Source organism: Anomaloglossus baeobatrachus, chromosome 1, assembly GCF_048569485.1.
Source record: "Anomaloglossus baeobatrachus isolate aAnoBae1 chromosome 1, aAnoBae1.hap1, whole genome shotgun sequence".
NCBI classification, from domain to species: Eukaryota; Metazoa; Chordata; class Amphibia; order Anura; family Aromobatidae; genus Anomaloglossus; species Anomaloglossus baeobatrachus.
The window spans coordinates 538,584,153-538,609,767 of NC_134353.1; the positions used below are offsets into that span (position 1 = coordinate 538,584,153).

A 25,615-nucleotide genomic window follows, 5' to 3' on the forward strand; every position below is an offset into this window, starting at 1 on the left:
CCTGCCCAGCAGGACATCGCCTGTGAAGAAAATGACCTGGACCATTCTGCAACGACTAGCGATCTCACAGCAGGGGCCTGATCGCTGGTAGGTGTCACACATAACGAGATCGCTAACTGGATCGCTACTGAAACCGTGACTGAGCTGCGATCTCGTTAGCGATCTCGTTCTGTGTGACGGTACTTTAAGACTTAAGGGGGCTTTATACGCTACGACATCGCTAATGCGAACTCATTGGGGTCACGGATTTGGTGACGCACATCCGGCCGCATTAGCGATGCCGTTGCGTGTGACACCTATGAGCGATTTTGCATCGTTGCAAAAACGTGCAAAATCGCTCATCGGTGACATGGGGGTCCATTCTCAAAAATCGTTACTGCAGCAGTAACGAAGTTGTTCCTCGTCCCTGCGGCAGCACACATCGCTCCGTGTGACACCGCAGGAATGAGGAACCTTTCCTTACCTGCCTCCCGGCCGCTATGTGGAAGGAAGGAGGTGGGCGGGATGTTCGTCCCGCTCATCTCCGCCCCTCCGCTTCTATTGGGTGGCGGTTCAGTGACGCAGCTGTGATGTCGCTGTGACGCTGAACAAACCGCCCCCTTAGAAAGGAGGCGGTTCGCCGGTCACAGCGATGTCACCGGGCATGTAAATGTGTGACATGTCTGGGCGATGTTGTGCGGCATGGGCAGCGATTTGCCCGTGTCGCACAACAGATGGGGGCGGGTACCCACGCTAGCGATATCGGTACCGACATTGCAGCGTGTAAAGCGGCCTTTAGGGTACCGTCACACTTTAGCGACGCAGCAGCGATCCCACCAGCGATCTGACCTGGTCAGGATCGCTGCTGCGTCGCTACATGGTCGCTGGTGAGCTGTCAAACAGGCAGATCTCACCAGAGACCAGTGACCAGCCCCCAGCCAGCAGCGACGTGCAAGCGACGCTGCGCTTGCACGGAGCCGGCGTCTGGAAGCTGCAGACACTGGTAACTAAGGTAAACATCGGGTATGGTTACCCGATGGTTACCTTAGTTACCAGCGCACACCGCTTAGCTTAGCGTATACAGGGAGCAGGAGCCGGCACTGGCAGCGTGAGAGCTGCGGAGGCTGGTAACGAAGGTAAATATCGGGTTACCACCTTGGTTACCCGATGTTTACCTTGGTTACAGCTTACCGCAGGCTGTCAGACGCCGGCTCCTGCTCCCTGCACATTCAGGATTGTTGCTCTCTCGCTGTCACACACAGCGATGTGTGCTTATCAGCGAGAGAGCAACAATAAAAAAAACGAACCAGGGCTGTGTGTAACGAGCAGCGATCTTACAGCAGGGGCCAGATCGCTGCTCAGTGTCACACACAGCGAGATCGCTAATGAGGTCACAAAAACCGTGACTCAGCAGCGATCTCAGTAGCGATCTCGCTGTGTGTCAAGTACCCCTTATTTGATGCATGTCAGTTATCTCCTGGCTTATCTTCGCCTTTCTAGAGCGGCATCTCCTCTACTGGATGACTTGCAGCTTAAAAATCTTCCCTAGTAATGTACAGAAGCAGAAATCTTTCTGAAAAGGAGCCTGTCGCCATGATGATAATGCAGTCTACTCGGCAGGCACCATGTTATAGAGCAGGGGGAGCTGAGCAGAGTCATACCGTATGTAGTTTTCGAAGAAAAGATTACTTGTGAACTTTAGTATTTCAGAGTGTTTCTGACACTGCATTTTTTTCTTTGGTGTGTCATGTTTTTAAATAAAGCTGCCTTAATTTTGATAGAAAAGATTTAGCAGGCTCACCACTCAGTGATCTGGATCCACAGGTGCTGGGATGAAGTGACTGGTGTCTACAATTCAATGCAAGAAAAGGATGAAGGAATCCCGCACACCGTTTCTCATAAAATTCTTCAAAACTTTATTAACACATTAAAATCCTTCTTTAAAATTGCGTGTTCCGGGCATCCAGCCCCGCCTTGCGCGTTTCGGACATACGTCCTTACTCATAGGCATTATGAGGAACGGTGTGCGGGATTCCTTCATCCTTATTTTTGATGCTTCTTGAGATTTGGCTTTGACAGAACTTTGAGTCATGTGTGGATTACATGCAATTATTATAATTTATTATTATTGTTATTATTATTTATTATTATAGCACCATTTATTCCATGGAGCTTTACATGTGAAAAGGGGTATACAGAATAGGGACAAGTACAATATTCATGAACCGTACAAGGCACAGACGGTACAGGAGAGGACCCTGCCTGCGAGGGCTCAGTCTACAGGGGTGGGTTAGGGTACAACTGATTAGGCAGCGGTATAGAGGACTGATGGTTACTGCAGGTTGCAGGCTTGTCAGAAGATGTACTATAGGTCTTAAATTCATTCTGAAGGTTTCTACTATAGGCGAGAGTCTGATATGTTTAGGTAGACAGTTCCAGAGCATGGAGAATGCACAAGAGAAATGTTGGATGAGATTGTGAAAAGAGAGGAGGAGATCTTGTAGGCATCAGAGAATGTGTGCACGTAAGTACAGGAAAACTAGGTTACAGATTTATGGAGGAGATAGGTTGCGGATGACTTTGTATGTCATGGTTAGGGTTTTGAACTGGTGTTTTCAGGCAATGGGAAACCAGTGAAGGGATTGGCAGAAAGAACAGATTAAGGAATAGCAGAGAGATGGGTTGATTAGTCGGGCAGCAGAGTTTAGGGTGTGAGTGTTTTAAAAGGGAGGGCACAGAGCAGGAGGTTACAGTAGTCTAAGCGGGAGATGAGGGCATGCACTACTGTGTTTGAACATTCTTAATTAAGGAATGTACAGATCTGGGAAATATTTGAGTCGGCACGAGGTGGAAGGGGCTTGGATGTGAAGCTTTAAGGAAAGAGTCAAGGGTTACCCTGAAGCCCCTCCTGTGAGGTATATGCTCCCCGAAGCCCCTCCTGCGAGGTATATGCTCCCCAAAGCCCCTCCTGTGAGGTATATGCTCCCCAGCGTCTTCAATGGGATGTATATGCTCCATCCTCTCCTGTGATGTATATGCCCCTAGCATCTCCAATGTGATGTATGTATCACAGGAGACGCTGGGGCATATACATGACAGGGGCTGAGGAACAGACATCACTAGGTCACTGGGAGGCATAAGCATTGCTATGGGGCCACTGTCTTCACTAGGTGGGGCCACAGGTTCCCCATTCTTGGTGTAGATGGAGAAGAGCAGGGGTCCAAGAACTAAAGCTTTGCTAACACCGACAGATAGGGGTTGAGATGAGGAGATGGTTTGTGACTAGAGGACACTGAATGTTTATTCCACAGCTATAATGCTCAGGTAATATAATATACACCTGGTTATATGGGAGATGTGTTCATTCTCCTATTATCTGCAGATATTTCATGTTCATTCCATCTCTAACTTGCCCAAGAAACCTTTTTTTACATCTACATAATATACACCTAATAAGTTGTTGTTTTCATTCTTTTTAGTATATCCAAGAAAAGTGTCTGTGTGTGTGTCTGTGTGTGTCTGTGTGTGTCTGTGTGTGTCTGTGTGTGTCTGTGTGTGTCTGTGTGTGTCTGTGTGTGTCTGTGTGTGTCTGTGTGTGTCTGTGTGTGTCTGTGTGTGTCTGTGTGTGTCTGTGTGTGTCTGTGTGTGTCTGTGTGTGTCTGTGTGTGTCTGTGTGTGTCTGTGTGTGTCTGTGTGTGTGTTTTTGCTTCTTTCACATGCCAAGAAAGGAAAAAAAATGTGTGGATTCACGCCGTAAACGTGCAGATCAGTCTAATTAAAATAATCGTACATCAGGTTTGAAAAAGGTATATCAAACCAATAAAGCTACAAAAATAAATCAATAATTAAAATTTTATTTTTTATTAAACAGTATTTATATTAAAAGTTGTAAAAATTCATGTAAGATAATACCACATTATAACAACCAGAAACGTGGACAAGAAGTATAAAGCATGGTGGTTTGAAGTAACTGTGATCCATAACATCAAGCAAAATACAACATTCAAAATAAATAAACAAAAACCATGCAGTGCTTAGTGCTTGTATTAATAAATAGAATGTAATATATATGTATAAATTTATAATAAATATGGTGCTGATAACTTTCAGAATCACAACTAGTAAATTATAAAGTGAATAGTGCTTGTAAGTATCAGCAGCATAAGTTGTCAGATCGCTGCAGCATAATGCAGAGAAAGTGCTAAGTGCCGTGTTAGGATCACTGACAGTCACCAAATCAGTTTAAATAGAAAGACGCCTCCCGAAGAAGCAGTGGCGAAACATATTGGGGTGACGGGACGTGGACTGCAGTAATCTTATATAGGTATATGCCTTTCTTTGCTTCTCCCATATTCATGTAACTATATATGACTGGGTCATTTAATTACTATCAGGGCTGAGCTAGATTATCGGCATACCTTTCTATTTAACTGATTTGGTGACTGTCAGTGATCCTAACACGGCACTTAGCACTTTCTCTGCATTATGCTGCAGCGATCTGACAACTTATGCTGCTGATACTTACAAGCACTATTCACTTTATAATTTACTAGTTGTGATTCTGAAAGTTATCAGCACTATATTTATTATAAATTTATACATATATATTACATTCTATTTATTAATACAAGCACTAAGCACTGCATGGTTTTTGTTTGTTTATTTTGAATGTTGTATTTTGCTTGATGTTATGGATCACCGTTACTTCAAACCACCATGCTTTATACTTCTTGTCCACGTTTCTGGTTGTTATAATGTGGTATTATCTTACATGAATTTTTACAACTTTTAATATAAATACTGTTTAATAAAAAATAAAATTTTAATTATTGATTTATTTCTGTAGCTTTATTGGTTTGATATACCTTTTTCAAACCTGATGTACAATTATTAATTTGAAGCTTCACCACTAATGTGGGGAATATAATACTGATTGGGCAAATTTATGTGTATAATTAAAATAATCCCAGCTAATCTGTGCAGATTTGTGGCACGTCTGTGGTACAGAAGCTGTGGTTGGTTGCTGTCTGTGTGGCTGTTCTTTTTTGGGTTCTCTGTAAGGCCCTTTGGCACAGTTTCATATCTCTGTTGGCTTCTTCTTCATTTTTCTGAGAATATACACTATTTGGGAACTGAGACTTCACCTTTGGTACAGTAGATTTGTTGAGGCAAAGTTCTCTGGGGCGTGCTCGGCAATAGTGCTGGGGGGTGGGCATGTTCTCTGACAGTGCCAGGGTTTTTCCGCTGAGTCACGGCACAGCGTTTTTGTTCTACAGCCATGTTACACATCTGTCTTCTATAGGACATGGTTACATAATTAAAGAAACAGCTCAGTGTTGCTTTTGTTAAAGACTTCCAATGAGTGACTTCTAGTAATGACGACCACTTGATATGCCCAGTTACAGCAGGCTCAGGTAGTGTATTCCTTCGTCAGGGAATATTCTGCGCTGTATACCATAAGAAATCCCAGCCCCAGTGCATTGGCATCCAGTACTGCTTTGTTGTCCAGCTGCTGCAGTGCTGCTTCACTTCACTTTAAAGGGTTTGTCCCTTTTTAGAAAAGTTTTTTTTTTTCCCTACAAGTTCTATTAGTAGTTAAAACAAACTGTACTTTACTCAGCCTCCCCCGCCGGCTCTGATATTTATATTGACAGCTGAGATTAGCGGCTCTGATCTCAGTTCTGTTGCGCAGCGCTGTCAACTTGACATCAGCGCCACAAACCTTATCTGACAGCAGGAGTTGCGGTGGAGACCTGGTGAGTAAAGTACATTGTGTTTGTGTTTTGGGTCTAACGGAGATTATAGAAAAATCTGTGAGGGCAGCACGGTGGCTCAGTGGTTAGCACCGTATCCTTGCGGCACTGGAGAAAACTCCTGAAACAAAGTAAGCGATACATCTGGAATCGGGGTCTTGGCCTCTGCCTGACAGATTCCTTCTACTGATTGCTGGTTATGTACAGAACGTTTTGCCACTCTTAATGAACTTGGGCATTGAAATCATGGAGATCCTCCAGGCAGCTCTGTTTGCAATTGCCAACCATATGTGGTCGATGGGGAAAAGCGTTCAGATACACTCCAGGCCATGGTAGCACAGGCTGCTTCACTGTCGCACAAACATGCAGCCTGAGATTGTCATGTTTTGGAAAAACGTCTAGAACACTTTAGACAAATGGCCATACAACTGTTGCCACGATGGATATGTTCTCCACTGCAACTGAAATTTGACATCTCATGCCAAGCCTAATGCGTCGATGTCTACTGAAAGCATCAGAAGCTGTTTGCACAACATTAAGCTATAATCCAGATCCATTGACCACACTCCACCAATTTCAAAGGCGTTTGTCACTGTGCAGAGCAAGACTGCAATGGAGGCCAGAGTGGAGGTCTACCCTCTTCAGTGATGAGCCCCACCTTTGTCTTGGATGCAGTGATTGCCAGAGATAGGTCTGGAACCATTTAGGCAACACCACAAAGGAGCCTTAACAAGGAAATGTTACTGGTCATACAGCTGGGATTATGTTGGGGAGTTGTATATTGTATTTATCGCCAGACTTAGTTTTGATTCCATGTCCCAGGAGATATTTTTCAACGCAGTACCAGCCTGCATGTTACTGGTGCTATTGTGAGAAGTCGGGATGGCCTAAACATGCTACCTTGAGCTGCAGCATCTCCGAACTTGTGTCTCCCATTGAGCACATCTGGAATGTCATTGGTCAGCAATTGTGAAGAGAGCTGCCGGCAGTGGATCTTGATGATTTTCCCAAGAGCGTTCAGCATAGCAGAATATTCTAATATCTTCATTGATCGCAACCAAGGATGTAAAGGTACTGTCACACATAACGAGATCGCTAGCGAGATCGCAGCTGAGTCACAGTTTTGGTGACGCAGTAGCGATCCCGTTAGCGATCTTGTTATGTGTGACACCTACCAGCGATCAGGCCCCTGCTGTGAGATCTCTAGTCGTTGCAGAATGGTCCAGGCCATTTTCTTCAAAGACAATGTCCTGCTGGGCAGGACACATCACTGTGTTTGACACTGTGTGACAGGGTCACAGTGACTGCTGAGATCGTTATACAGGTCGCTACTGCAACCTGTATCGTTCCTGCATCGCTGGTAAGGTGTGACTGTGTGACATCTCACCTGCGACCTCCCAGCGACTTACCTGCGATCCCTATCAGGTCGCATCGTTTTCGGGATCGCTGGTAAGTCGTTGTGTGTGACTGGGCCTTAAGTTAGCGTATTTCTGCAAATGGTGCTTATAATTAATACCAAATAACTAGACCTCATTTGCATACCATTAATATGTTTATCAGTAGTGTGATTTCCATTTTCCCACTTTTCCTTGGTCTTACAATTTCAAGGTTTAGGAATGTTTAAAAAAAACAAAAAAAAACAACCCCTATGCTTACCAAAATAAAAGTAATTTTTGTCATTCCCCTTCCCCCACTCGGCCCTCCTCTAGGATTCACTTTGATTGTGCTTGCCTTAAAGGGAACCTGTCAGGTTCTTATGCCTTCCAACTTAGCAGCACTGTAACCTGTATGGCCAAATTCTCTCCCTAACCAGTCGTGGATAATGCTACTTCCTATGCTAATTAGGCCTGCGACTAGTCGCAGGGGCGTTAGTTCCCCTGCCTAGTCGGCTCTTTTTCCACGTTGTCGCGCTCCTGTGAGTGTAATAACATGATTTCAATGACCTGGCGTCATCGCCTGGAAGTCTTGCGCATGTGCGAAACTTATTTCAGCCGAAGAATAAAACTAACTATAGCCTTCCAAATTCGGTGATGCAAAAAAAAAAAAAATTAGTGATGGTAGCCAAACCTAAAAAAACAAACTAAATAAATATGGTATCGCTGTAATCGTACTGACCTGAGGAATGAAGCCAACAAATCACTTATACCGCAAGGTGAATGGCGTAAAAAGTAAATTTAAATAAAGCCAATTCTTCAACGGCTAATAATTTTTTTTTTTTTGTCTGCCTCTCAAGGATTGCATTATGGCGCACCTCATGTTTTATCCTGCGCTCTATACTGATCACTTACACCAGGGATTACATATAAATCTCTGGGAAAACAATACATGATCTGACAAAATTCCCAACGGAAAATTCACTGTAATGAAGCAGAGGGAGCCACGTTGAATGCCTATCTGGCCTGTGGTCCGAAAGTGTCCATCTTTTTAGATGTGCACAAATGTGCGGTCCTCAACACTTTTTTGGTCACCTTTTTGAAAAGACTGACACCGCTGATCAGCGGCTAAACAGAGTCTGAAGTAACTCTGCTGCCTCACTATATTGAATGGATACATGGGGGTTTTCACCTGTATCATGTATTTCGGAGATGTAGCTGGAAACCCTGCTGTAAGAGCTCAGCACAGAGGACAAGATTAATGTGACCTGATCCAAAATGTTCTGTACCCAAATTGACACTAAATAGCATTATTGATAGCACAAAGCCCTCCCCAACCCCCCCCCCCCCCCACACACACACCCACACCCCTCAGAAGAGAAATACGGCAAAATCTGCACTCCAAATACCTTCCTCCCTTTTGAGTCCCACAATGTTCCTAAACCACAGTTAATGCTTACATGTTTGGCATTATTGAAGTGAGGCAAATCCTCTTAATTTCAGGGGGATGTGTCTCCAGAAGAACGAGCTGGGCACAATGTATTGGGCACGACAAGGACTTTTTTGCAATTTTTAATTCTGCAACATTCACGGAGTTTGACTCCATGCCATGGATGTTTTTCCAGAGACAAAATCTTTACTACACCTATACATGAACTCCCAGAGAGAGATACCGTATTTTTCGCTTTATAAGACGCACCTGATTATAAGACGCACCACCAAATTTGGTGAAGGAAAAGAGATTTTTTTTTTCTTTTTAATGTTAAATGGGGTCCATGTTATAATGCCAGTGTCCCTCTAACAAATCATATAGGGTATATGTCCCTCATAGCCCCCCATCCTAAAATTAGCCCCCTTAATCTGGATATGGCCCCCTTATATTGAATATAGCCTCCTTGTGATGGCAAACGTTCCCCTGTGCTGCCTATGGCCCCCTATGGATTGCATACATTACCCTGTGCTGCCTATGGCCCCCTATGGATTGCATACATTCCCCTGTGCTGCCTATGGTCCCCTATAGACTGCACACGTTCCCCTGTGTTAGATAGCGCCCCCATGCTACTGCCCATGGCCCCTATAGATCGCATAAGTCCCCCTGTGTTAGATATCGCCCCCAGGCTGCTGCCCATAGTAAAATAAAACACTTTTTCCTTACCTCCTCCAGCGCTGAGCTCCCTCCTGTATCCCTCCGTGCTTCTCTTCCTTACTTCCTGGTTCTCGGTGCGGTCATGTGATCGGCACAGCAGACTGAGATCTCTGCCTGCCTGATCACAGTGGAAGCAGGGACACTGGGAGAAACGCTGGAGGGGGTAAGTAAAGCTTTTTTATTTTAGAATGAGCAGCAGCCTGGGGGCCAAATCTAACACGGGGGGCATGGGCCATCACAGGGGCGCGCAGAGACATATAATATGCACCGCTGCCCCAGCCCCTCACTGCGGTGCACCACCGGAGATGGACAGCGGCTGTGCATATTATATGAGCGGGAGCAGGAGATCAAACTCTGCCGCCGCAGCGTTCACCTGCCCCCAGCAGCGTCCCCACCTCACCTGGACCCTGCAGTAAGCATGTGTATATGTGTATATATGAGTGTGTGTGTGTGTGTGTATATATGTATGTGTGTATATATATATATATATATATATATATATATATATATATATATATATATATATATATATATATATATATATATATATATATATATATATATATATATATATATATATATATATATATATATATATATACATACATACATACATACATACATACATACATACATACATACATACATACATACATACATACATACATACATACATACATACATATATATATATATATATATATATATATATATATATATATATATATATATATATATATATATATATATATATATATATATATATGTATATATGTATATATGTGTATATATATATATATATATATATATATATAAATAATATTATATTTATATTTACACCCCCCCGTATATTCGGCTTATGAGACGCACCCCCTACTTTCCCACAAAATTTGGGGGAACAAAAGTGCGTCTTATAAAGCGAAAAATACGGTAATTTCCAAAATTTGGTCACTTGAGGGAGTTTCTGTTGTCTAAGCACTTAGAGGCTTTGCAAATGGAGTCCGCAAACCTATTCTTCGAAAATCTGTGCTCCAATCAAATGATGCTCCTTCCCTCTCGATCGAGCCCTGCCATGTTGCCAAGCAGTACTGTACAGTCACATGTGAGGTATTGCTACATTCAGGAGAAAGAAATTGTATAACATATTATGGGGCCTTTTTTTTTTTTTTTTTCCTATTAGGCTGGTTTCACACTACGTCTTTTTAACATCCGTTGAAAACGTTATTTTAGCGGAAGTACGGATCCAGTGCAAATGCGTTTTCATTTCAATGCATTTGCAATGGACTCGCGTTAACATCCGTTCACCTGCGTTTGCGTGCGTTATAGTGAGGATCCAGTGACTTGCAGTTTTTTAACATGTTTCAAAAACGCTACTTGTAGCGTTTTTGAGCTGCGTCCAAATACTGCAAATTGCTGGATCCTTACTAAACAGCACGCAAACGCAGGTGAACGCTGGCATGCTGATAGACAGGATCCTGCTTTTGTACTGAGCATGCCCAGAAAGTACTGAGCATGCCCAGAACCAGTCTCGCGTGATCTGTCTGTCTCTCCTCCTCCCTCCCTCACCCTCTCTCTCTATCTCTGTCTTTCCCCCTTCCTCCCCCTTCCTCTCTCTCCCACCTGAGAGCTGCGGACACTCGTAACCAAGGTAAATATCGCGTAACCACTTATCTTAGTTACCCGATGTTTACGTTGGTTACGTGTGCAGACAGCCCTGCTCCTAGCAGCTGCAGACACTCGTAACCAAGATAAATATCGGGTATCCAAGGCCGATGTTTACCTTGGTTACCAGTGTCTGCAGCTGTCAGAAGCCGGCTCCCAGTCTAGTTCCCCTCACTCCCGATCACATGACTCCAATGCCCGCCCCTAAACATCCAGTGCAGGATCCTGCAAAATAACAGATGCGTTTGCATACGTTATTTGCTGTAAAAGCAGGATCCGTATTTCCGCTAAAATAACGTTTTCAACGGATGTTAAAAAGACGTAGTGTGAAACCAGCCTTACTCTTGTGAAAATTGCAAAACTGGGGTTAAAATAACATTTTAGTTGTAATTTTTTTTTTCTTCACAGCCCAGTAGTATAACATTTTGTGACACACCTGTAGCAGTGCACCCCTTCATTAATTCATTGTATGGTGCAGTTTGTAAAATGGGGTCACTTGTGGGGAGTTTCTTCTGTTCTGGCTCCTCAGGGGCTCTACTATGTGACGTGGCACCTCCCAAACCATTCCAACTGAAGCTGAACTCAATTAGGGCACTAGGGAAGGCCCTTCTTAACTTTGCACTATGACTCAAAAGTAGTTTTCATCCACATATGGAGTATTGACATACTCGGGAGAACTTGTACAACAAATTGCATGGTCCATTATCTCCTGTGATCTTAGTGAAAATGAAAAATGTGTGGTTAAAGCAACATTTTTGTATTTACAAATGTACTTTTTCATTTTCATGGCTCAGCATTATAAAATTCTGTAAAGCACCTGAAGGTCCAAGGTGCTCACCAAACATCTAGTTAAATTCCTTGAGGGTTGTAGTCTCCAAAATGGGGTCACTTGTGGTGGAGCTCCACTGTTTAGGTACATCACGGGCTTTTCAAATGCGACATGGCGTCCACTAATTATTCCAGACTATTTTGTATTCAAAAAGTCAAATGGTGCTCCATCCGAGCCCTGCTGTGCACCCAAACAATAGATTTCCACCACATATGGGGTATCCTTGTACTCAGGAGAAATTGCACAACAAATTTTACTGTCCATTGTCTTTTATCACCCTTATGAAAATGCGAAATGTGGAGCCAAAGTAACATTTTTGTGAGGAAAAAGTAAAATTTTCATTTATTCCTTCCACATTGCTTTAGTTTCTGTAAAGTACCTGATGGGTCAATAAACTTCTTGTATGTGGTTTTTGAGCAGTTTGAGAGGTGTCACTTCTGGGTATTTTCTGTCACCTGGGCCTCTTAGTCACTTCATTGGTGATGTTGTCCCTTAAAATAAAAACTTGTACATTATGTTGGAAATTGAGAACTTTCTGATAAACTTTTGACTCCTCCTAACTTGCTAATAAAAATGTATGTTTTAAGGGCATAAAAATTCAAAGTGTCTGTCTCTTTCCCGGTCTGTCTCTTTCCCGGTCTGTCTCTTTCCCGGTCTGTCTCTTTCCCGGTCTGTCTCTTTCCCGGTCTGTCTCTTTCCCGGTCTGTCTCTTTCCCGGTCTGTCTCTTTCCCGGTCTGTCTCTTTCCCGGTCTGTCTCTTTCCCGGTCTGTGCACCGACATCATATAACCTCACGCATAAGCTTCAACTAACAGTTTCTTTTGTTCCTATAGCAACCACTGACAGTTGCTATTAATAACCTATAGCTCCCAGCTCCATTCAGTTTAATGGCGGCAGGATTTTCGAGACTAACTGTAAAGCACGGGGTTACATTTTTCTGTCAAAACATAGTCTACAACGCTCCCTGAGTCACATGAGGTGTCTGTGCGAAATTTTGTGATTGTAAATGCGACAGTGCGGATTCCTTTAGCGCGCACACACACACACACACACACACACACACACACACACACACACACTCACTCAGCTTTATATATTAGATTTTTTTACTTGTAAGACAAATCTGGTCTAATTGTGTCCTTATCATGCCATGCACTGTGCACACGAAAAGCCCATTTAAATGGGCAGATCATGGCCTGTTAATAAACCACATTATAACAGACGCAAATTGATTGGTACTTGTTTACTGGACCATTCACACATGCTGACAAACTGTGTAGAAGAGATTGTTCTTTTCCATATTATATTATTATAACTAGTTGGATCTCCAAACCACAGCAACTGCTCAGCATTCAAAAACACATGGTGGGCACTCTTTAAAGCAGCCTCTTCTTATATCAGCATCTCTCTTTTTGTATCTCCGGTATCGTATCAGAACGACCTGGACAGCAGTATGAGCAGGCTCTTCTTACCTCAGCACTCATGGTATCTCCAGTATAGTATCAGAAAGACAGGGTGGACAGCAGTGTGAGAAGGCTTTTCTTGCCTCAGCATCCCTGATGTCTACAGTAGTAGATCGGAAAGACAGGGTGGACAGCAGTGTGCGCTCCGCTTACCTCAGCATCCATGGCATCTCCAGTGTTGGATCAGACTAGCATCCTCCTACACATAAAGGGATGGTCCATAAACACAGGAATATCAGCTCACCCAGTGGAGACAATCACAGACGGTGCACGGAAGGGAGACCACTCCTAGATCCAAGTGAAGAAAAACTCCAGTATCCAGTCCAGATAATAAAAATTCATTTTTTTTATTGGATTTCCATTAAAATAGCCAGCAATATGGCGCGGTGCCAACCATACAAAAAGACGCGTTTTGGATGACTCAGTGTGATAAAGGACGCTGCGATGTCCGAAACGCGTCTTTTTGTATGTATATAAATAAAGCATGGTTGTGCTGAGCACCTACATACAAAGATTGTGTTTAATGGGAACCTTTCACCATGAAAATGCAGTCTAAACTGCAGGCATATTATAGAACATATAAAAAAGAGGAAAGGTTTTTCCAGCTTACCCACTATCTACTAGCTTATCTACTACAACTTTGGCTCGCTGGATTCATCTCTTATATTATAGAACAGGAGGAGATGAGCGGACTGATATACCGTATAGTGCTGTGAGCAAACGTCACCTGATTTAAAGCGCCACTGCAGCGTTTTACTTTAATTTTTTTTCAATGCACAGCTGGAGTAGTGCTTTAAAGGGAACCTGTCAGCTGCAATATGGACCCAGGACCATGAGCAGTTCTGGGTGCATATTACTCTTCCCTGCCTAACCGCCCCTGTATACACTAGCATAGCTAAAGAGATCTTTAGAAAAACTATTTGTAAAGATCCTTTATGATATGCTAATGAGCGCAGGGATTAGTCCCAAGGGCATTTCTCCCCTTAGCTAGTCAACCCACATAGCATGGTAGCACGCCCCTGTGGGAGTACAAACATGCTAATGAATACACAGCGACGCTGCACATACCTAACTGTTCTTGGTGGCCGGCGGAGGATGGATGAGGACTGGGCATGATCCAGAGTCCCTGGGACTTCCGGTCTTGCTCACTGTACCTCACTGAAGCCGGGAAGCTTACACCCATCATCAGTTTAGTGCACATGATCGGAAGCATCGGGTACTCCGGATCATGCGCAGTGCGCATCCATCCTCCGCCGGCCACCATGAACAGTGAGGTATGCGCAGCGTCACTGCGTATTCATTAGCATGTTTGTACTCCCACTGGGGCGTGCTAAGGGGAGAAAATGCCCTTGGGACTAGTCCCTGCGCTCATTAGCATATAATATGGGATCTTTAGAAATATTTTCTACAGATCCCTTTATCTATGCTAGTGTATACAGGGACGGTTAGGCAGGGATTAGCAATATGCACCTAGGACTGCTCATGGTTCTGGGTGCATATTGGATCTGACAGGTTCCCTTTAAATCTAAGCCCTCTGCCCCCTATCTGATACTCCCCTTCTAGTGGCTTCATCTTTTGTCTCTACTCCAGTCGGTCTCCTGTGATCTGCGATCTGCAGCTTCGGTGTTTCATGGAGCGCGGTGACAAATAAATACACCTCTATGGGAGCCTTGTTCTGGCCCCTTATTGGCTCACAGAAATGCATTGGCAGCTAGTGACACAACTTTTGACTTCCTGCCAGTCAGTTACTTTCACAAGATGGCGCCGCAGGGATGGAGGGGTGTTGGTAAAAGGTGGAGCCCCGGAAGGTGAGCTTATGACAGGGGCAGGGGGCTTATATTTAAGGCACTACTGAAAGAAAACAAACAAACCGCTGGAGTCATTTAATCGTCTGCTCTTTCTGGGATTTTCGGCCTAGTGGGTGGTCTTATCAGTGACTGGTAGCTTTCTTTGTATAAGTGTGCATACAGAGATAGCTGTCCATCACTGATAGGATCGCCCACATAGCCGAAATTCCCAGAAAGAGGAGAGGATTAAAACGGGTTATACTGAATCTTTTCTCACAAAACTATGCTAAATACCCCCCTTCTGTATAACATGGTGCTTGTGGATTGGATTGCATTTTCATGGTGACCGCTCTCTTTAAATAGCATATATTCTCTACTTCTTTTCCTCCTGCTCTAGTTGCACTCCCTTTGCAACAAAACAGTCCTCTGAAGAATAGAAAATTTCTTTCATGAACTTTGTCCCCATTTTTAGTCTGACGCATGGAAATGAAAAACTAATTGTTTTGCTGAACAAACGTTTTTTTTTCTTGTTTACTCCTTTTATATCCCAGACCTAGGATTTATTACATGTGTACTCGAGATTCTTTACAAGTGGTGCTTGGTTACTTATCCCTTTTTTTATATAAAATACTGTGCAAAAGTTCTTGGCAAGTGTGGAAAAAATGCTGCAAAGAATAGAATGCTTTGGAAAAAAAACCATTAAAAAAATTTATTTGTATTTATTTTTCCACTCACTTTGCATTTTATTATACAAACTAAATTTGGCATGACCACTCTTTGCCTTCAAAATAGCATCTAAGCCTCAGTTCTTCTAGGTACATTTGTGCACAGTTTTGAAGGAACTCTACAGGGAGGTTGTACCAAACATCTGACAGAAGCGGGATCCTAAGCACACGCCTCTGCTGACTGAGTATGGAGGATTAAAGGCCCAGTTACACGCAACGACATCTCGAACGAGATGTCGCTGGGGTCACAGAATTCATGTCACACATCCGGCCTAGTTAGCGACGTCGTTGCGTGTGACACCGACGGGCGACCGCCAACGATCCGAAAAGCGGCACAAATCGTTGATTGTTGACACGTCGTTCATTTTCAAAATAGCGTTGCTCGTTTAGGACGCCGGTTGTTCGTTGTTCCTGAGGCAGCACACATCGCTACATGTGACACCCCGGGAACGAACAACACTGTGCCTGCGTCCTTTGGCAACGAGGTGGGAGTGACGTTAATGCGGCTGCTCTCCGCCCCTCCACTTCTATTGGTGGCCCGCTGTGTGACGTCGCTGTGACGCTGCACGAACCGGCCCCTTAAGAGTTTCTTCGCCGGCCACAGCGACGTCGCTAGGAAGGTATGTGTGTGTGACGCATACCTGCGATATTGTTCGCCAAGGGCAACGGGGCTGGGTGCGATCGCTAGCGATGTCGCTGCATGTAAAGCGGCCTTAAGGCTGAAGAAAATTCTCCCTGATCAGTCAGCCAATTTTTCTTCCCCTGTAAGCCACTTCTTCTTGGCTTGTGGAGTTATATGTGCTCGTCAGGTAAGACACAGGTCTCGAGAGCTGTTTTTCTTCAAAATACATCTGTTTTTAACCTGTGACTAAAACAGGCTGCTGTTTGAATTATGTGATGGGGGAAAACTTTACCACATTCTTTGAGAACCTCTTTAAACAGGTTATTAGAATAGCGCCATGTATTATGTACCATTTCATTTCCCATGCTACATTTTATAGCTATAGCCCTGCTATTCTAGTTGTCTGAACATGATCTTATGCTAATATATTGTTTAGAAGAATGCATACACTTGTGGTTTACAATGAAATTAATGTTTTGGGTTCGCTTTATCCAAAGTCTGCATAGAGAAGAAAATTATATATTCTGCGGTTCTACTTGGCAGAATGAATAAGCACTTCATGTGTGGTCTATCACCGACATCTGCTCTGTAATAAGGTCTTCTTATAAATTGGAATAAATTATATAGGCTGTTTCTTGATTTGAAAAATGAACATCCTAGAAAAGCGCGGAGTGTAAAATTGTAATACTTTTTCCAAAATTCTTCAGTTCATAGATATTATTGATACATAAATGTAAGAGCGCCCTCTGCAGTTGGTCAGAGTTCTTTTCTGGACGTCCACCATGGACTTTCTGACTTAGTATCTAAAACTCAGCACAAGAATGTAACTCCAATATCTAAACAATGGGTGGTTTTGGGATTTTTTTTTTTTCTCGCCATATAAAGCATGTCATGTTATTTCTAAGCTAAAGAATAAATTATTTTTAGGGCAACCCCTTTGAACGTTAAACGATCTTCTCAGCCAAACGTTGGATTATTGCTATGCTACTTTACCAAGTAAGGCAAGGCTAAGGCTGCTTTCACACTGTTTTTTTTTAACATGCGTCATGAACGTTTTTTTAACGCAAAAGCGGATCCAGTGCAAATGCGTTTTCATTTCAATGCATTTGCAATGGACTCGCGTTAACATGCGTTCACATGCGTTTGCGTGCGTTATAGTGAGGATCCAGCGACTTGCAGTTTTTTAACATTGTTCAAAAACGCTACTTGTAGCGTTTTTGAGCTGCGTCCAAATACCGCAAGTTGCTGGATCCTGACTAAACAGAATGCAAACGCATGTGAACGCTGGCATGCTGGTAGACAGGATCCTGCTTGCTCTACTGAGCATGCACAGAAACCAGTCTCGGGTGATCAGTCTCTCTCTCCTCCTTCTCTCCACCTCCCTCCCCCTCTCTCTGTCTCTCCACCTCCCTCTCCTCTCTCTCTCCCCCACCTGAGAGCTGCGGACACTCGTAACCAAGGTAAATATCGGGTAACCACTTCTCTTAGTTACCCGATGTTTACGTTGGTTACGTGTACAGACGCTCGTAACCAAGATAAATATCGGGTATCCAAGCAAGTTACCCGATGTTTACCTTGGTTACGAGCCTCCGCAGTTGTAAGAAGCCGGCTCCCAGTCTGGCACGTTTAGTTCCCCTCACTCCCGATCACATGACTCCAATGCCCGCCCCTAAACATCCAGTGACATGATCCTGCAAAATAACACATGCGTTGGCATGCGTTTTTTGCTGTAAAAGCAGGATCCGCTTTTACAGCAAAAAAACGTTCATGACGCATGTTAAAAAAACATAGTGTGAAAGCAGCCTAAGCATGTTTTATTTGCAGATACAAGATAATAAATGAATCTGATAAGTTACCATGTTTCCTCAGGTCTGCTTGAAAAAAGAATTATGAGTAACCCGTTCCAGCACTTGGTGGAGCTGCTCAACCCTGCGGAGCCCAACAAGAAATTTTATAATCTCCAAAAGTTAAAGGATGCAAGATATGGTAGGTGCAGAGCAACATTGGAAGGAGAAATAAAAACTTTATTACCAGTGGTCAAGTAGTATATTCTCCTATGCACTAGTAAAGCCCTAGGTGTGGTGTGTGTGTGTGTACATAGATAGATATATGCGTGTATGTATATATCGGGGGGGGGGGGGTGTATGTATGTATGTATGTGTGTATGTATATGTATATGTATATATATATATATATATATATATATATATATATGTGTATATGTATATGTATATGTATATGTGTGTGTATGTATATATACATATATATATATATATATATATATATATATATATATATATATATATATATATATATATATATATATATATATATATATATATATAATAATATGAAGGTGGCCTGATTCTAACGCATCGGGTATTCTAGAATTTATTGTGTAGTTAATGTATGTTTTAACACAGTATACCTACAAACGTAAAGCGTAATCATCATTTTCATTTTGTATTTCATAGCTCAATAGTGTACATGAAAACACACATTTTAATATCTTATCAGACAAGATTTCTAATTTCTCTGCCAGAATTGATCACTTGTTATCAAAGTTTTCAATTTTTGCTGTAAAATCCATATTCAGTGAGGACTTTCCCATTACTGAGATAGATGGCAGAAGTAGCAGGTATTTGAAGTGTAGAGGAAATTATACATGTTTTTCTAAATTGTGGTGTGGATTGTATTCAGCCCCCCTAAGTCAATACTTTTCTAGGGCCACCTTTTGCTACAGTTACTGCTACAAGTCTTTTGGGTTATGTCTCTTCCAGTTTTGCACAGCTAGAGGCTAAAATGTTTGTCCATTCTTCTTTGCAAAATGGCTCTATCTCAGTGACATTGGATGGAGAGAGTCTGAACACAATTTTTTTTAAGTCTAGTCACAGTCCTGACCTAAATCCCATTGTGAATCTGTGACTGGTCACTCACACACATGAATAGGATTTGATCTAAACCATTCTGTTGTAGCGGTGGCAGTATGATTAGGGTCATTGTCCTGCTGGAAGGTGAACACATGCCCCGGTCTCAAGTCTTTTGCAGCCTCTGACAGTTATTCCCACAAGATTTCCCAGTATTTGCCTCCATCCATCCTTCCTTGATCTCTGACCACCTCCCCTGTCCCTGCTGAAAAAAGTATTCCCACAGTATGTTGCGATCACTATATGATGGTATGGATGGCGTTTTCAGGGTGATGTGTTGTTCCTTTCTCCGCCACACACAGCGTTTTACACTTCGGCTAAAAAATTCTACTTTGTTCTCATCTGTTGAGAACACCTTCCACATGTCAGCTATGTCCCGTACATGGCAGAATTGCAGCAATAGGTGGTTCTACAAAGTATTGACTCATCCGTTACACTTCACAAATACTTGCTACGTGGTAATGAGAAAAAATGTGGAAAAGTTCAGGGGGCCATGAATACTTTTTTAAAGGGAACCTGTCATCAGAAATTTCGCCCAAAAGCTAAAAGCTTCCCCCTCTGCAGCTCCTGGGCTGCATTCTAGGAAGGTCCCTGTTATTATTGTGCCCCATGTGAGACCAAAATAAAGCCTTTATAAAGTTCTACCTTTTTGTATGCAGCTTCTGTAAATCTGTCACGGGGGCGGGCTCTCTGCCGTCCGTTATTTTGCCCCCTGGTCCTGTATGCCGCCCCCATCGCTCCTTTCCATATCTGATGCACCGCCCACTGCTCCAGCCATCCCCACGCATGCCCAGTGCCAGTCTCACAGGACTGAGCAGTGTGAACGCTGGTGACGTGTGCGCAGGCAAGTGATTATGGACGGGACTGTGACTGTTATCAGCAAGTACCCGGCCATAATCTCGTGAGCGCGCAAACCTCTCCAGCATTCACACTGAGCTCAGTGTAGATGCTAGACTGTATGGGCTGCTTCCAGGGATGACGTCCCTTTGTCATGTGATAGGGGCGTGTTCGAAATACTATCACATGACAAAGGGACGTCATCCCTGGAAGCAGCCCATACAGTCTAGCATCTACACTGAGCTCAGTGTGAATGCTGGAGAGGTTTGCGCGCTCACGAGATTATGGCCGGGTACTTGCTGATAACAGTCACAGTCCTGTCCATAATCACTTGCCTGCGCACACGTCACCAGCGTTCACACTGCTCAGTCCTGTGAGACTGGCACTGGGCATGCGTGGGGATGGCTGGAGCAGTGGGCGGTGCATCAGATATGGAAAGGAGCGATGGGGGCGGCGTACAGGACCAGGGGGCAAAATAACGGACGGCAGAGAGCCCGCCCCCGTGACAGATTTACAGAAGCTGCATACAAAAAGGTAGAACTTTATAAAGGCTTTATTTTGGTCTCACATGGGGCACAATAATAACAGGGACCTTCCTAGAATGCAGCCCAGGAGCTGCAGAGGGGGAATCTTTTAGCTTTTGGGCGAAATTTCTGATGACAGGTTCCCTTTTAAGGCACCGTATCTGACGTAAATAGTGTATAAAGAGCATTACAATAAAAGCATGAAGTAAGTTACTAATCAGTGGCGTGGACGAGTTAGTGAAGAGCTCAGCATTGAGAACTGACAGATCTGCAGCAAATCAGTTATTTTATCAGAACTTCATCAAGTAATTCATTAAGTGCTACGTTGCTGCAATCAGGGTCTCTGCCCCTACAAGATGTCCCTCTTAGGTGGGGTAGGAAAGTCTGGTGGCAGATTGCCTTAGTCACACTCATCAGACTACAATATTTTTTGCTACTCTTAGCAGGGCTCAGCGTTGTCGGATTCCCCCACCCCACCAAATGACTGCTTTCTTACTTAGTGATCAGGCAGAGTTGGTGTACACAGACGGAACAATTTTCATTATTTGTGGTTTGTAGGGTTTTGTTTTGTTTGTTTGTTTTTGTTTTTATCGTGGTTCACAAATTTTTCACACAATAAAAAAACACTTTGTCTTTTTCCCTTTTGTTAGAGCAAAGTCATGCAACATTTTAGCAAAACGTATAACAAGATAACTTCTCTTAACCTCACGATCGAGTTAAACATTTAGCCAGAAATTGTCATTTGGATTGTAGTTGTCTGCAAATGTACAATATGGCTTATACCAACTGATGTGAGGAGGATGACATGTGGATTCCTTTACCAATGCCCCTAACTTCAGGCCTTAACCTGATCTGCTGGTGGGCTTTATCAGGATTTCCTTAGTATTGCGCAGGTGATGGAATTATCACGTGCGCAATACTAAGGAAATCCTGAAAACATGATCTGCTGGTGGGCCTTGAGGACTGGAGTTGGGAAACACTGCTGAATATTGCCTCTATTCTATATTGTTTTGCAGCCCTATAACCCAAGAGTAGAAAGAGGGGAATGTCCTCCTTGATTGTTTACTCTTCTTGGTAATAAAGCCTCCACTTAAAGGGAACCAAACATCAGGATTTTCGTGTATAAGCTGCAGCCAGTGCAGTACTGGCACTATCATGCACAGTGTGTACATACCATCAGGGGGCAGCTCGGGTGTTTAGGCAGTGAAATACAACTTTATAAAGTTTGAAATTTCGTGCACTTTTTGATTGACGTGTGCACCTCTGCAGATAATGTCCGGGCGGGTTATGCAGGAGTTCCCCGCCCCCCCACCAGCCTGTTCCTCCCTCTCTCCTGATGTCCGGGCGGGTTATGCACGTGTTCCCCGCCCCCCCCGCGCCGCCTGTTCCTCCCTCCCTCCCTCTGGCTGTATGTAAATATCTAATCTTCAGAAACATGGCGCCGGAGTGGGCCTCTGCGCATAGCGCTTATCTCCGGCGCCATGTTTCTGAAGCCCCCGCATTACACAACTCGGTGTCTGAGAGGGCGGCGCATGCGCCCTCGTTTCTTCACAGCCCGTTGTGACCGCGGGAGCGCGCGCGATTAGAAGAGGACAGAACAGCTGACCGGAGGACGCAATTACCTGCTGCTCCTGTATCGTGCCGCCCCAGGACACCGGGCCAACACACCAGCCGGTGTGACAATGCGGGGGCTTCAGAAACATGGCGCCGGAGATAAGCGCTATGCGCAGAGGCCCACTCCGGCGCCATGTTTCTGAAGATTAGATATTTACATACAGCCAGAGGGAGGGAGGGAGGAACAGGCGGCGCGGGGGGGCGGGGAACACGTGCATAACCCGCCCGGACATCAGGAGAGAGGGAGGAACAGGCTGGTGGGGGGGGCGGGGAACTCCTGCATAACCCGCCCGGACATTATCTGCAGAGGTGCACACGTCAATCAAAAAGTGCACGAAATTTCAAACTTTATAAAGTTGTATTTCACTGCCTAAACACCCGAGCTGCCCCCTGATGGTATGTACACACTGTGCATGATAGTGCCAGTACTGCACTGGCTGCAGCTTATACACGAAAATCCTGATGTTTGGTTCCCTTTTTAAGGCTCTGTTTACACTAGAAAAAGGATTTTTCTCAAGGAATTTCTTGAGTCTGAAAGATTAGCGCACTTGTGGTCACAAAACGCACCAATAACGCACCGAAAACTGCATGCGTTTTTGGTGCGTTTTTTCCGCAGGTTGGTCCCTGCGTATTTTTTACCATTATCTATGGCAAAAAACGCAGGTACCTGCAGAAAAGTGACATGCTCATTCTTTTTCTCAAGAAATTCTACAGAAGGAATGTTCTTCAGAAAAAAACGCAGTGTGCGCACAGCTATTTGTTTTTCCATAGGTTTTGCTGGGGAATGTCTGCAGAAAGGTTACAACCATTTTCTCAAATTTCTGCAGCAAAAATGTGGGTAAAAATTCAGTGTGTGAACAAGGCCCTGTGCGCACACTGCTTTGTTACCCACGTTTGTTTTGCGTTTTTGCTGCAGAAATTTCTTCAGAAAATGGTTGTAACCTTTCTGTAGACATTCCCCAGCAAAACCAATGGGGAAAAAAATAGCTGTGCGCACACTGCGTTTTTTTTTTTTTTTCTCAAGAAATTTCTGCAGAATATCTTGAAAAAAAAATGAGCATGTCACTTCTTTTCTGCAGGTACCTGCGATTTTTGCCATAGATAATGATAAAAAAAAACCGCAGGGACCAACCTGTGGGGAAAAAAAAGCATAAAAAAAGCTGTAAAAACACATGCGTTATTGGTGCGGTTTTTTGAGCACAAGTGCGCTTATCTTTCAAACTCAAATTTTTTTTTTCTAGTGCGCACAGGGCTTTAGTCTTAAAGGGCTGTCCGGCCTGAAGCTGTAAGTCTGCAGTCCGCCCTTAAGCCAATCTGTGACTGCTGACTTGTGAATCCTCACATATGCACACGCTGCAGTTTTAACTGCAACAAAAACTGCACCTTGTCACAGAGCGCCTGGAAATGTTAAAAAAAAAAAAAAAAAAATCCCGCTTCTAATGGTGCATTTTTGGTGCTTTTTTTTGTCGCATTTTTGGCAATTCTGACTACATGTTTTGTCAATATAGAAAGTGTGACAAAACTGCAACAAAAAAGCAAGAAGAATGAACATGCTGCTTTTTTTTTTTTGTCAGGAGTTTGTGACAAACTGCAGATAAAAAAAAAAATGCAATATGCGCACAGCAAATCTGATTTCTCATAGAATTTGCTGGGAACTTTATGACAACAAAACTGCACCAAAAAAAGCGACAAAAAAAGCAACAAAAACTGCAGCGTGTTCATGTCGCCTTAGGTTTATCCAATGACTGCAGTGGGTGCGTGGCCACAAGTATGTGATTTGCATACACGCAGTCACAAGCCGACTAAATGGGCGGCCTCACTCAATGTATTGATAAAGCTGAATACAGTCTAGTTGGAATGTGGCCGGAAATGTGCAAATTTAGGCTATGTCCGCACTTTGCGTCATCGTAGTTGCAGTTCTAAACGCATCCTTTGGCAGAAATTGCTTTTGCCAAAGTTGCTTTTGAGCACAGAAACGCGATAAATACGCGTGCGTTTTAGCCACGATTTTATCGCGTTGTACATGCTTTTCCATTGCTTAAAGACAGATGTGTGTTGATCATAAAGACACTACTAAATAAAATTTAAACAGTCAAACACTATGAAAAAAGGGAAGAAAAAAGCAAATATAATTTAAATCATAACGAAAATAGTTATTTCTTCATCGTTCCTTATGGGAGACCCAGACCATGGGTGTATAGCTTCTGCCTCCGGAGGACACACAAAGTACTACACTAAAAGTGTAGCTCCTCCCTCCGAGCATATACACCCCCTGGATGACAAATCCAACCAGTTCAATGCTTTGTGTTCAGGAGGTCACACACACACATGCATTCTCTGAATTTTGATTTTTGATTTCAAAGATTTGGAAGAAAAGCGGGTCCAATCTGGACTCCCGGCATGTCCCTTCTCACCCCACTGTGTCGGCGGTGCTGTTAAGGTTGATTTTTACAAGGCTGGAGCCTTCACATGCCGCGCTCCTTCACCATCCCCTGAGGCTCTGGCTTGAAGTGGGAGCCATCACGGTTCTCACTGCTTTGCAGGAGACCGGTCTCCATCCGCAGCCCTTTCAGGATCCTGCCGGACGGAGCGTTTACCCCCCAGGGACCTGGCACCTGCGTCTCACAAGCTAAGTACTGAGACGTTATTACCACAGAAAGTGGTCTTTCCAGGGGTCCCTTGTACTTTATATATTGGGGAGAGTGTGTTATATGACTGTGTTAACATTTCCGGCCGGTTCTCCAGTTTTCACTGGAGAACCGCGCCGATGGTGCCTGCACGCTGGCCGCATGTTTAAATCTAGGCCCCGGCTTCGCCTGAGGCCTAGTTTCGATTTCACTGCCCCTGCATGTCAGTCATGCAGAGGGACAGTGCGGCTCCGCCCAGCGGCTGTTCAGCACAGGGAACGGACACTCCTCACTGAGGAAAGATTCCCTCCCCTGTATACCTCATTTGCCCTCCGGATCCTGCTCTCAGAGTAGGCCCCGCCCCCTCTCCTCGCTCTGGCGCCATTTTATCAGCGTTCTCAATGTCTGCATAACCACATTGTGACAAATGGGGGCCTGGGCTGGGGGATCTGGAGGGCACAGAGATGTCTCTATGTTAAACGGTCTGGCAAGCCACAACCTCCGGTTGTGCAGCTGCTTATATACTGTTTATATACTCTGCTGGGGGTCATTCTGGACAGAGCCCCCACTTCTGCAGCATGTCTCACATCAGAGCAAGGCTGCAAGGCTGTTCTTAATATGCACTGCATGTAGACTCGTACTGCCTGTACCGAGCACATAACCACATTGTGATGCTTGCTCTAACATAGTGGTCCCTCAGCCTGGAAGCTCATCAGTGGTCCCTCCGGCTGCTCCGGCTCCGGTGGCT

The 25,615-nt window shown here is 44.0% G+C and overlaps 2 protein-coding genes across 6 annotated transcripts in view; both read left to right on the forward strand.

The window, feature by feature from the left end:
- Positions 1–25,615, forward strand: part of LOC142244354 (cytoplasmic aconitate hydratase-like) — a 97,710-nt gene that overhangs the window by 35,421 nt on the left and 36,674 nt on the right. For all 3 annotated transcript variants that reach the window (XM_075316553.1, XM_075316570.1, XM_075316562.1), the window contains exon 2: positions 18,208–18,324. In XM_075316553.1, the coding sequence (XP_075172668.1) occupies positions 18,228–18,324 (97 nt within the window). In that variant the 5' untranslated portion in view covers positions 18,208–18,227. The remainder of the gene's footprint in view (positions 1–18,207; positions 18,325–25,615) is intronic.
- Positions 1–25,615, forward strand: part of LOC142244368 (cytoplasmic aconitate hydratase) — a 188,587-nt gene that overhangs the window by 35,417 nt on the left and 127,555 nt on the right. The gene's annotated exons all lie outside the window — the stretch shown is intronic.